This window comes from Apostichopus japonicus, chromosome 9, assembly GCF_037975245.1.
Source record: "Apostichopus japonicus isolate 1M-3 chromosome 9, ASM3797524v1, whole genome shotgun sequence".
Classification (NCBI taxonomy): Eukaryota; Metazoa; Echinodermata; class Holothuroidea; order Aspidochirotida; family Stichopodidae; genus Apostichopus; species Apostichopus japonicus.
In genome coordinates this window covers 17,257,118-17,274,652 of record NC_092569.1, presented here as the reverse complement: position 1 = coordinate 17,274,652, position 17,535 = coordinate 17,257,118, and the positions used below count along the sequence as shown (strand labels likewise).

Here is a 17,535-nt window from a genome sequence, read left to right as displayed (position 1 = left end):
ATTCATAGCAGAACTTTCTTTTTATAGCAACAGTTTCTATTGAAGTACTTTTAAAATTAGCAGTAAGTAAAGGAAGTAAAGTACCTTGGACGTTAATGGTGTTTAGGTGGGAAATAAGCACACTTTTAAACAATGCACTACTATGTTAGCCTCCTAAACATCACATCCGAACATTTCAAGTCCTACCCACAGACAATGACATGAATATATATATATATATATATATATATATATATATATATATATATATATATATATGTATATATATATATATATATATATATAGGGCCTATAGTTTATGCGATTACCGTAACCACAGTGTCCATGTCTCGGAATACCAGTCTGAAACCTGCATGCATGTGACGGTTAAAGGATATACTTGTCAGTATGTAGCATCAAACTATAAAATAAGTGCCTGAAAATACGGTGTTGTCCACAGGGGCTTAGGTAGGTTGTTGATGTAGTAGCGGGCAAAGTCAATTTGCTGTCCCCATTTTCAGGCACATAGCAATGGGTCGCCGTCCCGAGGGACGGGAGATTAATTGATGATTCAAATTTCGAAATGGTCTTAGATGCAAAATGGTGCTATCATTTCTACGTTTTTAAACTACATTCGTGTTTTTTGGTTCGAAAACTTTACCAATTTTGTGAACACGGTTAGATCACATATTGAAAAAAAAAATTATGTGAATACAAATATATGGCTACTCAGAGAGTCACTGCAAACGCGCGTGTAGCACGTACATTTTTGAGGTGATCGCTAATGATATTCTATTTAATGCCACCCTTCGCCCCTCCCCCCATTTATCGGCCCATCCCCCAGATTCGAGTACCTTTTGATTTGTTTGCTCCCTTCGATTTTTCACCGTCGCCAATCGCGTCCCCGAAAAAAAAATGAAGGGGGGGGGCCTCTGCCCTCTGCCCTCTGCCGCCCGCTGGCTACGTCACTGGTAGTCCATGGCTTCCTGAATTTGTTGAGAAAGAAGCCATATTCCTAATTGTTTGGATGTGTTACCTTCCAGTTTTCTACACAACAAAAAAAGATGCAAATAACTAATGCGGCACGTTTATTTATTTGATCAATTCCTTAACGAAGATATTTTAACAAGGGCTCTTATTACTAAAGTAGTAAATACGTGCCAAACAATGTCGTATTAGTTGTGAGCTTGAATATAAGAACAACGCACTGTGAGTGTTACGTAGCTATTCCTGCTGAATTGTTTCGAACTAAAACGATCTAGAATTTATTACCTGTTCTCTGCATTTACATGTTATCATATCTAAGATGAAATATTATTTTCCATTTTCGATACCGCTGTACTAGTGCTGTCATCGGCTCCGTGATGCACCATTTTGCTTGTGTTGTCACTAGCAAGAATGTCTTTCCATGAAAGAAGATTGCATGATTCTAAAGATGCAATAAAACCATAAATACAATCAGTTAAATAATTAGAGAAAATAAGATGAAACACGATCTTGTGTGCTGCTAAATTGTACTGAAGTTTACACAAGTTAATCTTATTTGGTGTTCAAGTATGACATATTAACAGAGAGCGCGAAGGAATTTTAGCATTCATATTATATCTAATATGGCTGAACATTTTACTTAAAAAGTCGGCGTTTTACAACTTTAATTGTCTCAAACCCGTTGTCGGCCTGAAATGTAACTTGCGGGATCCCATAGCAATTTTCTAAAAAATCCGCGGGCCATAGCACTTATGAATGTACATACTTCTGTTTACTTGTGATTGGCTCTGTGGAGCAATATGCTAATGAACGGTTATATTTGAATAGTACGATGATTTCCAACTTGTATGCATATACTATTGATTTCTTACAACATTGTTGTGCTAGTTATCGTCATCACCTGACAAGACTGGACAGATCTAGATTGGCATTCTATTAATCAGACAGTTCTTCATAAGTTCATTCTTATTTAGCCTAGGAGCCAGGTCGAAAGCTAGATCTTTACAAATGTATACACGTATACACAAATCATCTCTAACATTCATATTGTTGGAAATGTTCATATACGCAGCAGATTCCTGTCATAAGAAAACAGTTTTTACATAAACTATAACATTCTCGTTATGCTTCAACAACGGACAATTAACACAACCCATTCAGACACCATAAAGATTTTTAGTCTAGACTTCAATATCTACTAACTTAAATTACCACTGTTATTGTTCGGAAGTGTTTATTTGTTTTCGCTAGAAATTCTTTCCGCTTACTAACTTCCCCAAACGATAATTTGTTCAAGATAAGAAACATAATAGAAAATCACGATTGAAAGAGACAAATTTATGTGTGTCATAGATGCAACTTTATTTTGGAAATGATAGCTAGTTTCTAGGTTGCTAAGTTAAGATATCTTACAATATAAATATGAAAGTATGGATACGTTAGCACATAAAGGTGTATATTTGTTTTGTTATTGATCCGACAATTGCTAGGTTGTTATGTAGCCAAACGATAGTACATATAATTATGCACGTATGCAATCTTTTCCATCATTTATAATACATTTTGTGGTAGAACTCCAAATCTTCTCAACGTTTGAGAGAATATCGATTACTCTTCCACGCTTCTTCCTCTAAAAATGTGGAGTGCATTCTGCCCCTGCCCCCTCTCTCTGGTAAACCTGGTGTACGAGGTTCCTGGTATAACTTTGTGTGTGTCAATAGGCCAAATACTAAATAAGAGAGGACAAAGGAAGTGAGAGAGGAGAGGACGTTGATTCCACGCAATGATATGAGTAATTTGATATTTTTAATAAAGGTTGCATACCAATTGCTTACCGTATATTTAACATTACGAACTTGATTTATGTTGATAATATAGTTTTAAGTTTTTAGAAAATTGAATTTCATCCCTGCATCCTTACATGTTTCAATCTTTTCAACTGTCCTAGAATCAAATGAATAAAAGCTTCACCATAATTCGTGGAGGCAGATTTATGTGACACTGAAAGTCGCCTGGTAAAGTGTCTCATCCAATAATTGAGAATAAACTTGTTATACTCAACCTGCTACACTGAAAACTTAAATTGGTTCACCGACTAACAAAACGTTAGTCCATCTGGTGCCTCTCCCGACTAACATAGCCTTAGTCAGTTGCTATACCGACTAATTTATTCCTTAGTCAGTTGGATTTCTTAGTCGGTCATCTTAGTCCGTCAGCTTAGTCGATCAACAATTTCTTAGTTGGTAAATGTATATTAGTCAGTTACATTAGTTGGTGACATTAGTAGGTTTTTACCGACTAATTTATATGAGCCACCGACTAGTTTATAGCAGGTTTTACATTAGTCAGGATGGTGCCTCTCCCGACTAACCTTTCTTAGTCGGTATCGACTGACTAGTTGCACTGACTAGATTCACTGAAAGAATTAAACCCGACTAGTTTCACTGACTAGTATCACTGAAAGAAAAGAGAGCAGAAGAAACACAAATAATGTGTACGTTGGCAGTATTTATTTCTGATAAAACTTCTGATGTCTACAAAAGGCTGACTTTCGACAGATAGAGAAGAAATCACTGTAAATAAAATCTGAAAATCTGATTTTTTCCCAGCAAATTTAAGACAAGTTAATGGATCAAACATGAATCGCAAAAGTATAGCACTGCACAATAATGCAAAGTTGAATCTTGGGCAAGGGTTCCTCATGACTTTCGTTTTAAAGTGGTACCCCAAATCGACACCAGTTAAGTCTTCACGAACAGAGTGTTTCTCTTAACTACAAATGGCCTCCCACTTGTCTTCAGGAAGCCAAAATCTGCACCATTATTGACCTGTGAACAGAAAATATGATATACGTGTAAGCACAGATACAGATATAGCACATGATAACTCACATTATCATAAACATACATTTACATTAAAATTTTATAACATATTGGGAGGTATACATTTAAATCTAGGTCCCTCAAATTATAAGCCAGGAATAGCAGCTTTACCAAATTATTATTAGCTTTGCACAGCATAACACCAAGTTATTTCTCAAAGCTTAATAATTACGTTAATCATGTTAATAATGATCCCAATAGACCGGGATCCCAGAGGGTTTGGTTAGCTGGGAAGGTAACCAATTGCCTGGTACATCACAATGTTCACAATGCATTCCTGTATATGAAACCAGACGACTGGCAAACCGACTGTGGTGGGTGTGGCTGGGAGAGCAATTTTAAAGTCACCTGATAGCTAACCTAGATCAGCTTTCATGGTAACACATCAAAGTAAGTACAATATGTCAGGTATGGCCCCAAGAGCAACAAATGGCCATTGCCAGTAATTATTGGTGGTGGGGTACCCCTGCCAGTGATCTATAATTGACCCCTCAAGGCTGACCTAGGTCAGCTCATGAGGTAACCACTTGAAACCTACGGGAAAATGTTGGTTAGGGCTTCAGATACAACTGATGGGCATTGCCAGTAATTTTTATTGGTGGGGTACCCCTGCCAGTAGACCCCCAAAATGCCCATCCCCCATTGACCTAGATGAGCTCATGATGTAACCAGTTGAAAACTACTGGAAAATGGTATCACTTCATATGTAAGGGATGGGAATTTCCAGTAATTTATATTGGGGGGGGGTAACCCTGCCAGTAGACCCCCAAAATGCCCATTCCCTCATTGACGTAGGTCAGCTCATGAGATAACCAGTTGAAAACTACTGTAAAATGATTGGTAGGACTCTATATATATGTAAGGGATGGGCATTTCCAGTAATTTATATTAGTGGGGTACCCCTGCCAGTAGACCCCAAAAAGCCCCCCCCCCCCCCTCATTGATCTAGGTCAGCTCATGATTTAACCAGTTGAAAACTACTGGAAAATTATTGACAGGATTCTATATGTAAGGGATGGGCGGACTCTGGCAGTGGTGGCCCACCAATATAAAATACTGGAAATGCCCATCCTTACATATGAAGTGATACCTATCATTTTCCTGTAGGTTTCAACTGGTCAAATCATGAGCTCACCTAGGTCAATGAGGGGATGGGCATATTGGGGGTCTACTAGCAGGGGTACCCCACCAATAAAAATTACTGGCAATGCCCATCCCTTGTATCTGAAGTCCTAACCAACATTTTCCAGTAGGTTTCAAGTGGTTACCTCATGAGCTGACCTAGGTCAGCCGTGAGGGGTCAATTATAGATCACTGGCAGAGGTACCCCACCACCAATAATTACTGGCAATGGCCATTTGTTGCTCTTGGGGCCATACCTGACACATTGTTCTTACTTTGATGTGGTTACCATGAAAGCTGCTCTAGGTTAGCTGTTAGGTGACTTTAAAATTGCTCTCCCAGCCACATCCACCACAGTCGGTTTGCCAGTCATCAGGTTTCATATACAGGAATGCATTGTGAACATTGTGATGTACCAGGCAATTGGTTACCTTCCCAGCTAACCAAACCCTCTGGACTCCCGCTCTACAGAGTAGTGAAAATTTGACCAAACTTATGAAGCTTGCACGTAAATGATATACTAGACTGGTTTTTTTTTTTTTAAAACAGGTTATGAAAAGTATCTTAAATATCATTACACAGTTGGGTACAATAGTTAAACTCACTCTTCCATCTTTTTTCTCTATGGTACTTGTTCCTTTGCTTTTTTGGACTCTTGGATAATTTCTTTTGTTCTGCGAAGGGTACCAATATATCATCTTAAAACATGTCTTTAAGCCATATATAACACAGTTCTCCTCTTCTGTTGTTGCCTCGACACTGGTGTCGTACATCACAGGAAAGCTCACCCTTGACTTAGATATTTGGCTTTTCAATTCCTGCTGGAAGAAAGAAACAGCAAAGTATTCATCATTTGAAAAAAAAAAAATAAAGTTGTCACCACAAAGTTATGTGAGATTTGCTTCCACTATAGTCTCTAAAAACAATCCCAAAGTTTGAAGCAGACTGTATAAAGCTGAAAATTTGAACGAGAGTGTCATCACCATTGCAACCAGAATCAAATGCCCAGAATACAGAGATAATAAAACATGGGCTAAATCTTTGTTTGTTTTTATGATCTTTAAAAATATAAAATTTTAGAAACAGAAATGCACTGAGCCAACTTATTTATAGGCCTAATCGTTTTTAGTTGTTATTTTGCTTGCTCATATAACAAGCCTGTTTAGACCTAGGCTAGAGGAGAATCAGTACTTTGTTACACTAAGTTTGTCTTCGGTCGTTTTGATATAGTCTTACTAGTAGTACTGAAGTATATAATGGACCGGCGAAGACTAGAGAATACCCAGAGTTTTAGCAACTGCGTTAAACTGTATCATCTGATCTATTATTTACGCCAATGAGTTTCATTCAATCTAGGATCAAAAAGAGAAAACTAATTAATCTTAACCTTTAAACTTTGCTACTAAACAGATATGCTTGAATTACAAATAAATGTCAAAAAAACATCATAATCTAAGAATCGATGCATATACATATACATAAACAGAATAATTTGAATTCGCGCAAGTGAACCCTGCACTACATTGGACAGAAAAAAAACGTGCAATTAGACCAAACTAAACATACTAAATTTTCCGTTACTTCTACATAAAATATCAATACAAATACAACAACTTACTCTTTTGGCAGTATACTAAAAGCACATGTTATAATAACTTCAGACTAACAAGCTTTCCTGAGAAAAAACGGTTAATACTTCTTACAGTAAGCAAGTCGACCGTGAAGGAATGTCGCAATTGTTTCCTGGGCGTGACCGGAAATTAAATACTAAAAAATGATAAATGAAAAGGTTAAATAGAACTGAAGCGTGCATCCTGACTGCTCGTAACATATAATACCGTTGACTAGCCAACATAATTTGTTCAGCCTACTGTGACTGTACGTTTGAAGGTCTAGCCTTGCTTATTCAATATCACAAAGCCTACTCATTTAGATTCACATGGGAAATTACAGGAAATCTTTACCAAATGAGTGTAGACTTCAAATAAACTATTGAGCCTTATAGTTCCAGCATTTGTTTGGGAATAAATAAGAAGATTATGTGCCACTGTTCAATCTAGCCCAATACACACATAACACATTGTTAATTGGTGTTTAGGATGCACACTTTAGTGTTGAGAATGCACTGCAGTACCCAATAGAAGCCTATAGGCTTCTCACTGTCATTGCACTTGTGTATTGCGAAACGCCAACGTGACAACGGTAGCGTTACACTAACCATAATACAGTACTAGTGCCAGTGGCCTAACAATTAACTTTAATTTTACCTTCAAGTTAAAGGAATAACAGGTAGGCCGATGATGCAGTTAATACCTCCATTCTTCTAAAGACCTTCTTGGGTGATTTACGGTTGAAAGTTGCTTAGAGTGATCGTATGAAACTATGCCAAGCCCAGCAAGCTGCCGTTGCCTCTCGGTTTCCAAATTGAAGTGAATCGAATTGGGTTAAAATACATTAGTCCGTCGACACCGACTAAGCTACGATTATGGCGTAAATCGGGTGTCCGTATCGTTCTTAGTCCATGGGTTAAAATACCTTAGTCCGTCGCCACCGACTAAGCTGCGATTATATTTTCCTTAGTCTGTGTAAACTAACTAAGAAGCAGCGATGAAACGAAGATTTTTGCTAGTCCGTGTGCATTGACTAACGTTACAGACTAATTTAACGTTAGTCCGTGGCAATATTGACTACTTTATTTTTTCAGTGTACCTTACATAGAAATTAACACATCTACAAAACTGTTAATGGTAAATTCTCGCACAATGTGTAAATATTTCCGCAACGTGACGTAATATGTATCAGTCTTCCTTTATGGACTGGAAGTTTCCATTGTGGATGGGTGCCTTTGAATCCTTATATATTTAAAACTGACAGACGGTATCTAATAACGAAGAAGAACAATGTAAACTGGCTGCGAGACATAATCATTTTACATCTTTGTGAATACCTTCAGGTCATCCGTTGTTTTCAGGAAAATTGAGGATATTTCTAACCTCATGAGATACATTTCATTTGTAGCTTTCATTTATATTATACCAAGACATTCATAAAATATGGAGCCTTCCGTGGCTGTTCGAGCAATATTTGCATTCTTGTGCACAACAACTATCGCCTTTACGTCCTCGGAAGAAACGGTGAGTTAAACAGTTTACAGTTTTCGTTCTTGTTTCTTATAAATCGTTGTGTTCATGAATCTTTTTTGATTGTTAGATGTTACAATTTTAACAACAAGAGAGTCAGGTCGAAAATTCAATCACTGGATAAACTCTTTTATGCTTCATTTTTGAAATAAATATGAAGAAAATCAAAAATACTTAATAACCTGTTCGGCAATTTATAATATAACATTCTTAAAATTTATGCAGTTTGAATATGGCGACTTATATAAAAGTAAATTTATTTTGTTAATACTAATATTTCTTCAATTAATTCCTTCTTTCCAAAATAATAATCTATCTTCAGCAGCGTACAGGGAAGTGTGGTTTTGTTGTAAAATGTGCACTAAAAGCTACAAAAATGTATAAATTTGTCTTTTTAGTTAAACCCAAATTTTTAATTGCCTTAAGAAGCGTTTTCTTATATTTTCAATGAATAACGCACAATCCCGCTAATGTAAACCTATGTGTTAATGTTTACCCATTTGTCGCTAGTTTATGTAATATAACACTAAAGTTCATACACGGGAATTGTTTGTTTTACTAAATTGTTTAGTAAATGACTGCCAATATTTCCAGAATAAAACAAAATATTCGTAGAATTTTTTTTAAGACAGTTGAACATTTAAATCCATTAAGACTACCCTGATCACTTTTAAAAACATTAACCATAGATCTCACTTAATGTTATGACTATTATCAAGTCTTTATATTTTCCCACTTGATACGGATAATTGCCTCTTATCAAATCGATTTATCTATAGTAGTACGCAAAGTATTGTAAGACTAAGTAATATGATTAACTTACACTTTACATTTGAATAATTCAATGATTTCATCTTTATCTTGAAATTTCTTAACTCAAGCGAAAAATATATAATAATATTAATAAGAAAAAAATTAATTGTAATCCGCTTTCTGTTTCATTAATCACTCCACTTCTTATCTTAATAAAGCCTTTACCCTATCGCGTTTCAACTGGTCTAATTTAAATATGTTAACAATTTATTGTATAATTGAGAAAATGTGGTAAGCCCTCTGTTCATATTTCAGAATAAAGCAAAACATTCGTGAAAGTTATTTTAAGGCAGCTGAACAGTTAAATTCATTAAGACTACCATAATCATTTTATAAACTTTGAACGTAGATCTCACTAAATTTAATCGACTTTTATATATATCTCTAAAATTCCCCATTAAGTACGGATGACTGCCCCTTAACAAAACGTTTTGACTACATTATTACTCATAGTATTGTTCGCCTACAGTATAGGTTATCTTACTTGAAATAAAAATTTGTTGACTAAATGATTACATCTTTAAATTGAAATTTCTTTAACTTAAGCCAAAAATGTTATAATGATAACTGTAGTCCGCTCTCTGTTACATTTAATCACTCCACTTTTTGTCCAAGTAAAGCCTGTATGGACCCGTATACGTTTCAACTAGTCTAAGTTAATTACTTAAAAAATCTATCGTGTAATTGAGAAAGTATGGTAAACAATTTTAGATCATATTTTTTAATTTTTTTCTCTCCTAAAGTTTTAAGAAAATAATTGTTGAGTAACTTCATATAGTAACTTCATAGAAAATATCTATGCTGAAGTCTTGGACGAATATAATATTCTGACACTGCTTGAACTAATTAAAATTTGTCCTCTTTTTCCTTGTTTTTCCTTGTTTTTCAATCAACATCATTTAACAAGGTTGAGTATATTTTTTGTCTTGATTATCTAATTTTAATGTAGAGAGAACACATGTTCTAGAAGCTTCTATAATTTTCTTATATATTTCCCATTTAGTTTCATTTGATTTCTTCTAAGTAGGCATTTACCAATCTATGAAAGTCACGTAAACACTAATACTTGCTTAACTTTAATGGTTACACATCACTTGCAATTATATCATCTAATTTACTTCTCTACACTGGTACTATACTATAAACCTAGTTCTCGACGCCTTCGAAAAATATCGGTTACAACATGCACTCTTATTTCGTTAACTGTTTATTTAATGTAACGCTAACTCGGGATGAAACACATATAATAAGGTATCGGATATTGTCAAGTACGTTCACACGTAATATTTTTTTAACCGCGTCAGCGTATTTACAATTGAAAAAAATATATATATACATATAAATATATTTTTGTTATCATTTACAGCTGCCAATATCTCTTTCAAGCCTAACCCATGCAAGTGTTGCATTTCATACCTTTCCGCATTCACATGGCAATCAATAGTGTACTTTCACGGTCTAAGAAAGGTCATAATTAATAAATACAATATACGGTGTATGTATCTTTTAATTTCCTTTAATATATTCAATTCCAATTCAAAGTCTTTGTTGTGTTTGTTTCACACAACTCACGTCGTATAGCTAGCAAACACTGGCAAGTACCTTATCAAATACCTTTTTCTTTTAACTTAAAATAACTTTGTTGGTTTTTCACAAAAAAAATACTTCTAAATTCTAATCGTCATTAATTTATCACCCCATGACAACGCTTCGAACGTACCATGGACGATCTCTGAGTAAACATTGTAAGAATTTGTGCTTGTTCATGCCATTTTGAGGATGCTTTATACAAAAAGCATTACTTCATTTCGTTTCATGCAAGCACATGAAACCATACGATTTTGATAACATAAACTTCCAATGACAAATATACCGGTATAAAATATTGCAAAGTTGTCCACATTGCTTTGTAAATACAATATTTAAAGATTATTTGGGACGTTCTATTTATTCACTCGAAAATTTGCTACTTCTATAAGCAAATACAAGAAAATCTCATATCGACCTTAATGATATGCTGGAATGAAAATGATTTCATAAACTTAATTTTCACAAACATATATCTTTCACATTTTCTTTAATCTAAGAAAGCCAAATCCGAAATTAGTAACTTGTTTCTTCAATCTTCATTTATTTCTCATCACATACACAGCGCTTCGAAAAACTTATATTGTCACATAGTCATCTGTGTTCCTTGAATGGATATCCAATCTCCGTGTAAATAATACTACACAATCAATATAGCATTTAAAATAAGTTTGTGTTTGAATGGATTTAAATTATTTATTGAGTTTGAGTTTAACTTCCAGACATGGTTACCCTCCCCCCCCCCCAATAAGACATATGAATATATTTATTGTGCAACCATTTAGATTATTAACTATTTTGAAATAGTTGTTTTCCGAAAATTTATTGCAAATGTAATTTTTTTTTAAATAATTAGTTGGTAACTGAGATTGAGTAAAATCAATAGTTCTTTACAAGCACTTACTATCATTAAACATAACATATTTATGTTTTTGTTGATTATTCTTCTTCTTATCAATAGAGTATTCATCGGAGAAGTTTACCTTCAACTACAGATGGCACTCAAAGTAAGATATATCATTTTTTTACCTTAACTATATATATCAAATTTGATGTTAAGGTGTTCATGTTACTTGTTAAGATATTTCACTTCTTAACCTCAATTACTTTGTTTTGTCGTTTCATTTAGATATATAAACACGTAATTACCAAATATACATATGCTCCGTTGTTTCCAAATAAAATTTAGGTGACTGTTTCATTGAGAGCATTTGATATGTTATTTTCGACAACTTGCTACAATACAAAAATTACAACCGATAATACTGATAACGAGACAATACACTTACATTTGACAAATGATTTAGAATATAGAAAACGTTAGATAACCCTGTACCCCACGAGATGCTTTTCACACACATTGTAAGACATGGATACGAGGATAAGTGCTTCATTATTTCGTCGTGTCATTCCAACCAAGACATATCTTATCTTCAAATAAACGAATGCAAGATAATCTAACACAGAACATGATATATGGTGATGTTCATGTTACTTTTCACACAATTGTCTATTATTGAATCTTTCCTGCTGGGGGTAAAGTTGTCTCGTAAAATCACAGATAATTGTCAATTTTCTTGACAGGATTTTCTTTAACGGTCCAGTAACTGTTGACAGTGACACGTTTTGTTACAAGTTGAACATAATACACATTTTATAATATTTATTACAGTGGCTCATTACTTCTTTTATCAACGATCTGAATATCCAAAGGACTGCCAAGACGTTCAAAGTCAGTGTTCTACGTCCAACTCTAGCGGAGTATACATTATCAAGCCAGATGGATTTGAAGAACCATTTGAAGTGTTCTGCAACAACGACGTTGGTGGAGGAGGCTGGACGGTGTGTGAACAAGGAAATGTTTTTTTTAACCATATTTCAAACGTGATGAAGCCATTTAGTTAGCATGTAGGTATTGTGACTTGAAACATCTGTAAGCGTACTCAATAAGTTAATGTTAATATATATATATATTAATATATATATATATATATATATATATATATATACACACACACATAGTTACATCAGTGGGTACAATAAATTGTACCTTTCCCAATATGTGTGTACAATATTGATGGTGTATTTAAGAGGTGATAATATTTGCTATATTATTCAATTCATGTTACAGGTCATACAACGCCGAGATAGCGGTGCAGTGAATTTCGATAGGAGTTGGTCACAGTATAAAGATGGATTTGGTTTTCTCTCAACTGAGTTTTGGCTCGGCAATGAAAAGTTATCATATTTGACGAATCAAGCACATTACGAACTACGTGTGGATATAAAGTTATCTAATGGGGCATCTTTTTATACAACATACAGAGCTTTTCGTATCACTGATGAATGGGGGCAATGAGTGTAATGCAAGTAAGTGAGAAAACGAAACGTTAATTAATAATACAACAAGAATTTGCTCCTAAATCAAATATGATATTATATTCACATATTATATATATGTTCTTGTTAAAATCTTATATTTTGTTCTTGATCTTACCAACTAGCGGGTACACCGTTTACTCAATGTCCTACGAACATGATCTACGGAACCTGCAGTTGCAAAGCAACATGTGAAGATCCCGACGGACAATCTGGTTGTAACAGAGACTGTTTGGGTACTGAGGGTTGCACCTGTCCAGCTGGTTTCTTAATGCAAGGGAGCGACTGTATCCGTGCGAGTGGATGCGGGTGTTTCGTGGCAGAGGCCAACTTGGTTATACCAGTGAGTATATGTATGCATCATTTCACAATCACATGACTATGCAAACGAAACAGATACGAAACTTAGGCTAATAAAGAAAATTCATCTTTATATTTTTATCTATTTATTATAGGATGGAGAAACATACGTTAACGATGACTGCACACGAAAGTGTTCTTGTAACAATAACCGATTGATCTGTGAAGACTACAAATGTAGTACAAATGCTGTGTGTGATGTCAGGAATAAAATACGACAGTGTTATTGTAATGAGGGATATGCAGGTGACGGTGAAGATTGTCGATCCTTGTCCTATAGAGACTGCCAGGATGTTTATGACGCTGGGAATACACAAGATGGCGTATATTCAATCATGCCAACTGGATGGCCAGGGTCTCCATTCAATGTTCACTGCAGAATGCACGGCGACGAAGGATGGACCGTGAGTCACTTCAACGCTGCTAATTTATGAATAAATGCTCTCGATAAAGTCGCACTACTTATATGCATTAAACAATTTAACTACACTAGACCAACATCCGAAACATATCGTAACTGAATGTACCAAATATGACAATTTATGTGTAAAACTACGTTGAACATATGAATACGTTTCAGTTCTGTTCAATCGATTGTAATCCAGAACGTTAACAAATGTAAAGGGCAATTCCCAAAATAAAATTGGATTGGATATGGATTTTCTTCTGTTGATATCAGTGTCTCTTTCTATCGTTTCCATGGTAGGTTTTCCAACGTCGCACTGATGACAGTACTAGTTTTTATCAAAACTGGGATGCATACAGAGACGGCTTCGGTAACAACTTAAACTTCTGGCTTGGGAATGAGAAACTCTATTACCTGACCAATCAGGACGATTACAAACTACGACTTGACATTACTACTTCAGATGGGACGAGTCTATATTCTGAGTTTACAGAATTTCAAATAGAGTCCGAGGACACCAACTACAAAATGAATAAACTGGGACGCAGGACCAGTCCCAGTGGATATGCAGGTTTGTTGTTATATGTATAATGTCTGCAATACATATTCATTATCAGACTGATGCATCTAACGTCAATTTTGAGTAAGGAATTGACTTTTAAATTGTGACAAATGGCATGTGAATATTAAATATAAAAAACCTTATCTTTTGTTGATATGCTGTAACACATGACTTTGTTTGTATGAAACCTCCCTACCCTTTCCGGCTCCGACGTACGTTCTCACACTGGTTAGGTACATAGGATGAAATCTAGGTTCGAGTCTATTTTAGTAGTGCGAACAATAAAAGCTAATATTACTTTATTTAGCCCAAACACCAATTATGGAACAAGAAAGAAATAATGCAAAAGTGTAAACCAACACGTGATGGACTATAAATAATATTCCTCTTTACTGGCAGCATACATTAATATCAAGGAACGTGTTTTGTTTTCTAGCGTCTATCTGTGTATTTTATTAATAAACTAATAAACACAAAAGAGCGCATAAGTATCATTTGATAACTAACTTTTCATTCTCATCAAGACATTAATGTCATTAAGTCTTGTATACCCATTATATAAGTATCTATTTAGTAGGAGACATAACAAGGTCAACATGACGATTATGAGTTTTGTTATCACAGTTAAAAACAAACACTCATACATTTAACAAACGCACACAAGTTCCTTGCCAAATATGTGACGTATCATAATTCGATCAGTTCCCGGCAATGTTTGAAGACATATGACTTATCCGATACGATTGCTAATATTTTAAAGCTGCATTGCTCAATACAACAGTATTATGACTACCAAAGAAAACATGATGTGTACTCACGTGTAAAATGTAGCGTGAAGATGCAACTTCTCAGAGCTACAAGAAACCAATAAACGCACCATTCTAATATAAGCCTGATTTCAACCACCACGAGATGATTCATATAATCTATATAATTATGTAAAGCAAGAAAATCACCCCTGGGAAATGATTGGCTAAAATACATGCTTCAATAAGCTTCAGTTAGAATACAGGAAACTAAATGTTAATATTCCAGTTCTGAAAATGTGTTAGAACTAAAACAAAGATATGAAAAAGACATTGTTTCTTAATATCTTTTAATAAGACCACTGAGATCCCCCCCCCCCCTCCTATTGTGAACCTTTAATACGTTTTCTGATTCATAGAAAGGTGTGGAAAATAAGCGCAATGCTTACCTTAATTTTTGTTGTTCACAACTTAACCACTGAATGGATCTGTTCTTACTTCGCAGGTTATTATCTCTCTAGTAACACAGGTAAGCCGTTCAGCACATACGACCGAGACATCCCATGCGCAAACTTCAACTGCGCAGAGAAGCACATAAGCGGCTGGTGGCACTTTGATTATTATTGCTCCTATTGTTATAGTTATAGCTATTGTAATTATTTCCAATACAGCAGCAGCTGCAAGGTAGTTTGTACTTATGGGAACCTCAACGGCGTCTACAATGGAGGCAACGGGGAAATGATCTACTCTTATTTTTATTATTATTACTGCAACGTCCAATATGTTGAGATGAAAATTAAACCAACCACTTGAGTTGATGAACAAGATGACTGTAAACTGAGCATTTTACGATTCATTTTCGTTATAATGCAGAAGTTAAATAAATATGACCAAACGGAGCGTGGTTGGGATAGACTTTATGGACACAACATAAGAAAACATTAAACCTTTAAATTGGACCATTCACTAAAAAAGTTCCTTGTTCGAAAGTGAATGACATCCTGAAAAATCGGAGCAAAAACCTGTATGAAATTGCTCTACTGGTGAGTCTTTCATCACTGCAAATAATTAAGAGACATCAATAACACTTAAATTTCAATAAATAAAGTTATAATAGAAAAAAAGAGTTCGAGTTTTTCTTTAATTTGTCAATTTTTTTAAACAGAGACACGGAGACACCAGTCGTACACAAAATACACACCGAAATTCATAAATACTTATTAGCATAATATGGCGTGTAGACCTTACTATTGATATAAGTTGTATTATAATTGTGCCAAAGAACTTTTTCGTATATTTGATACACCAGATCCCCATCCCCACCCAACCCATACAGGACTAAATGGAATAATGTTGTGTGTTAAAAATGCAAACATTACTCTACAACGTCTAAAACCGAATTAGAGCAAAGTGTCTGAATTTACATCTTTGTTATGAGGCGCGTTTCCAGGGGGGGGGGGGGGTTGGGCGGGTTAGAAAAGGAGGAGAGAAAAAAAAAAGTAAGGAGAGGAAGGGAAAAAAAAAAGAGAAAGAAAAAAGAGGAGGAAGGAGAGGAAGGAAGGGGGAAAAAGAAGAAAGAAAGAAAAAGGAGAAAAAGAGGGAGTAGAAGAAAAACGCCAAGACACCGGGAAGAGAAAGAGGAACAGTGACATAATAACAGCGCTGATCCCTATTATATAAAAAGGGTAGAGAATTTCGGAAGGGGCGTGCGCTTCACCATTTTTGAAGTTTCCATTTTTCCTCTCTCACTAATGTCTATATTTAGACCATATATGGTCCATAATAACGCGTGTGTGTTTATGAACGCCTTAAACTATTGCTTGATTGTGTTATGAAACAAACAGGCTGTGGCTGGTCTCAAACTCGACCGAGTCGTAGGGAAACATGACGCATTTCGGTATTAGACCAGGATCTATATGCGAACTGCACTAGACCTATGTCCTTCGATGCAACACTGCCATCCAGATATAAAATGTTATACGGTACACTCCGACTTGAATGCTAATTGTTACCCCAAACCTAGTACCGTAACTCGTACAATGAATCTAAAAATAAATTCCGCATGCGATTGGAGAATTGAGCACATCTCCTGTGAATATCATGTAGTGGATCCAAGGGTGTATGATTGGCGGAGGAAGGGTGTGGGCGGACACACCAGCACTTCTCGAGATTGTTCCCATCTGCATGAAAACGCACGCCCCATAACATTACGCCCTACCCTTCTAATCGCCTCCTGATGAGTTACGAAACTTAATTAATGACCTTCGCCCGTAGTACCATGAACATTAGAAAATCCGGCCACACACCACTTCGTCGATTACAAGTGATTTGGTTGTGCATTAGTGATGTCTAGAGGTCGTGCACTGACCTACATGCAGTGTGACCACTCCCGATTTTGCAATGTCCCAAATACAGGCCCCGAAAAATCCCAAGAAATCCTAAGGCTACTGTACTGTATGGATATCTAGCAATATCTAGCGATATCTATAGGGATGAAAATCCCAAGATCTTTCCTATTTCCATAGAAAAATAGTTGCGGGAAACTTAAAAATACACGTAAAGCGCTGAACAT

At 35.4% G+C, this 17,535-nt stretch overlaps 1 protein-coding gene and 1 long non-coding RNA gene across 2 annotated transcripts in view; one reads left to right on the top strand and one right to left on the bottom strand.

Annotated features, from left to right (window-relative positions):
- Positions 1–3,028: 3,028 nt before the first annotated feature.
- On the bottom strand, positions 3,029–7,585 carry LOC139973665 (uncharacterized). Its single transcript, XR_011795281.1, has 3 exons — positions 7,238–7,585; positions 5,576–5,791; positions 3,029–3,794 (listed from the first exon to the last, which is right to left on the bottom strand). It is a non-coding gene; the product is annotated as an uncharacterized lncRNA (long non-coding RNA).
- A 421-nt stretch (positions 7,586–8,006) lies between these two features.
- LOC139973653 (uncharacterized) overlaps positions 8,007–17,535 on the top strand; it is a 40,478-nt gene continuing 30,949 nt past the window's right edge. Inside the window, exons 1-3 of the mRNA XM_071980474.1 lie at positions 8,007–8,104; positions 11,472–11,517; positions 12,183–12,352. Of these exons, the coding sequence (XP_071836575.1) occupies positions 8,024–8,104; positions 11,472–11,517; positions 12,183–12,352 (297 nt within the window). The 5' untranslated portion in view covers positions 8,007–8,023. The remainder of the gene's footprint in view (positions 8,105–11,471; positions 11,518–12,182; positions 12,353–17,535) is intronic.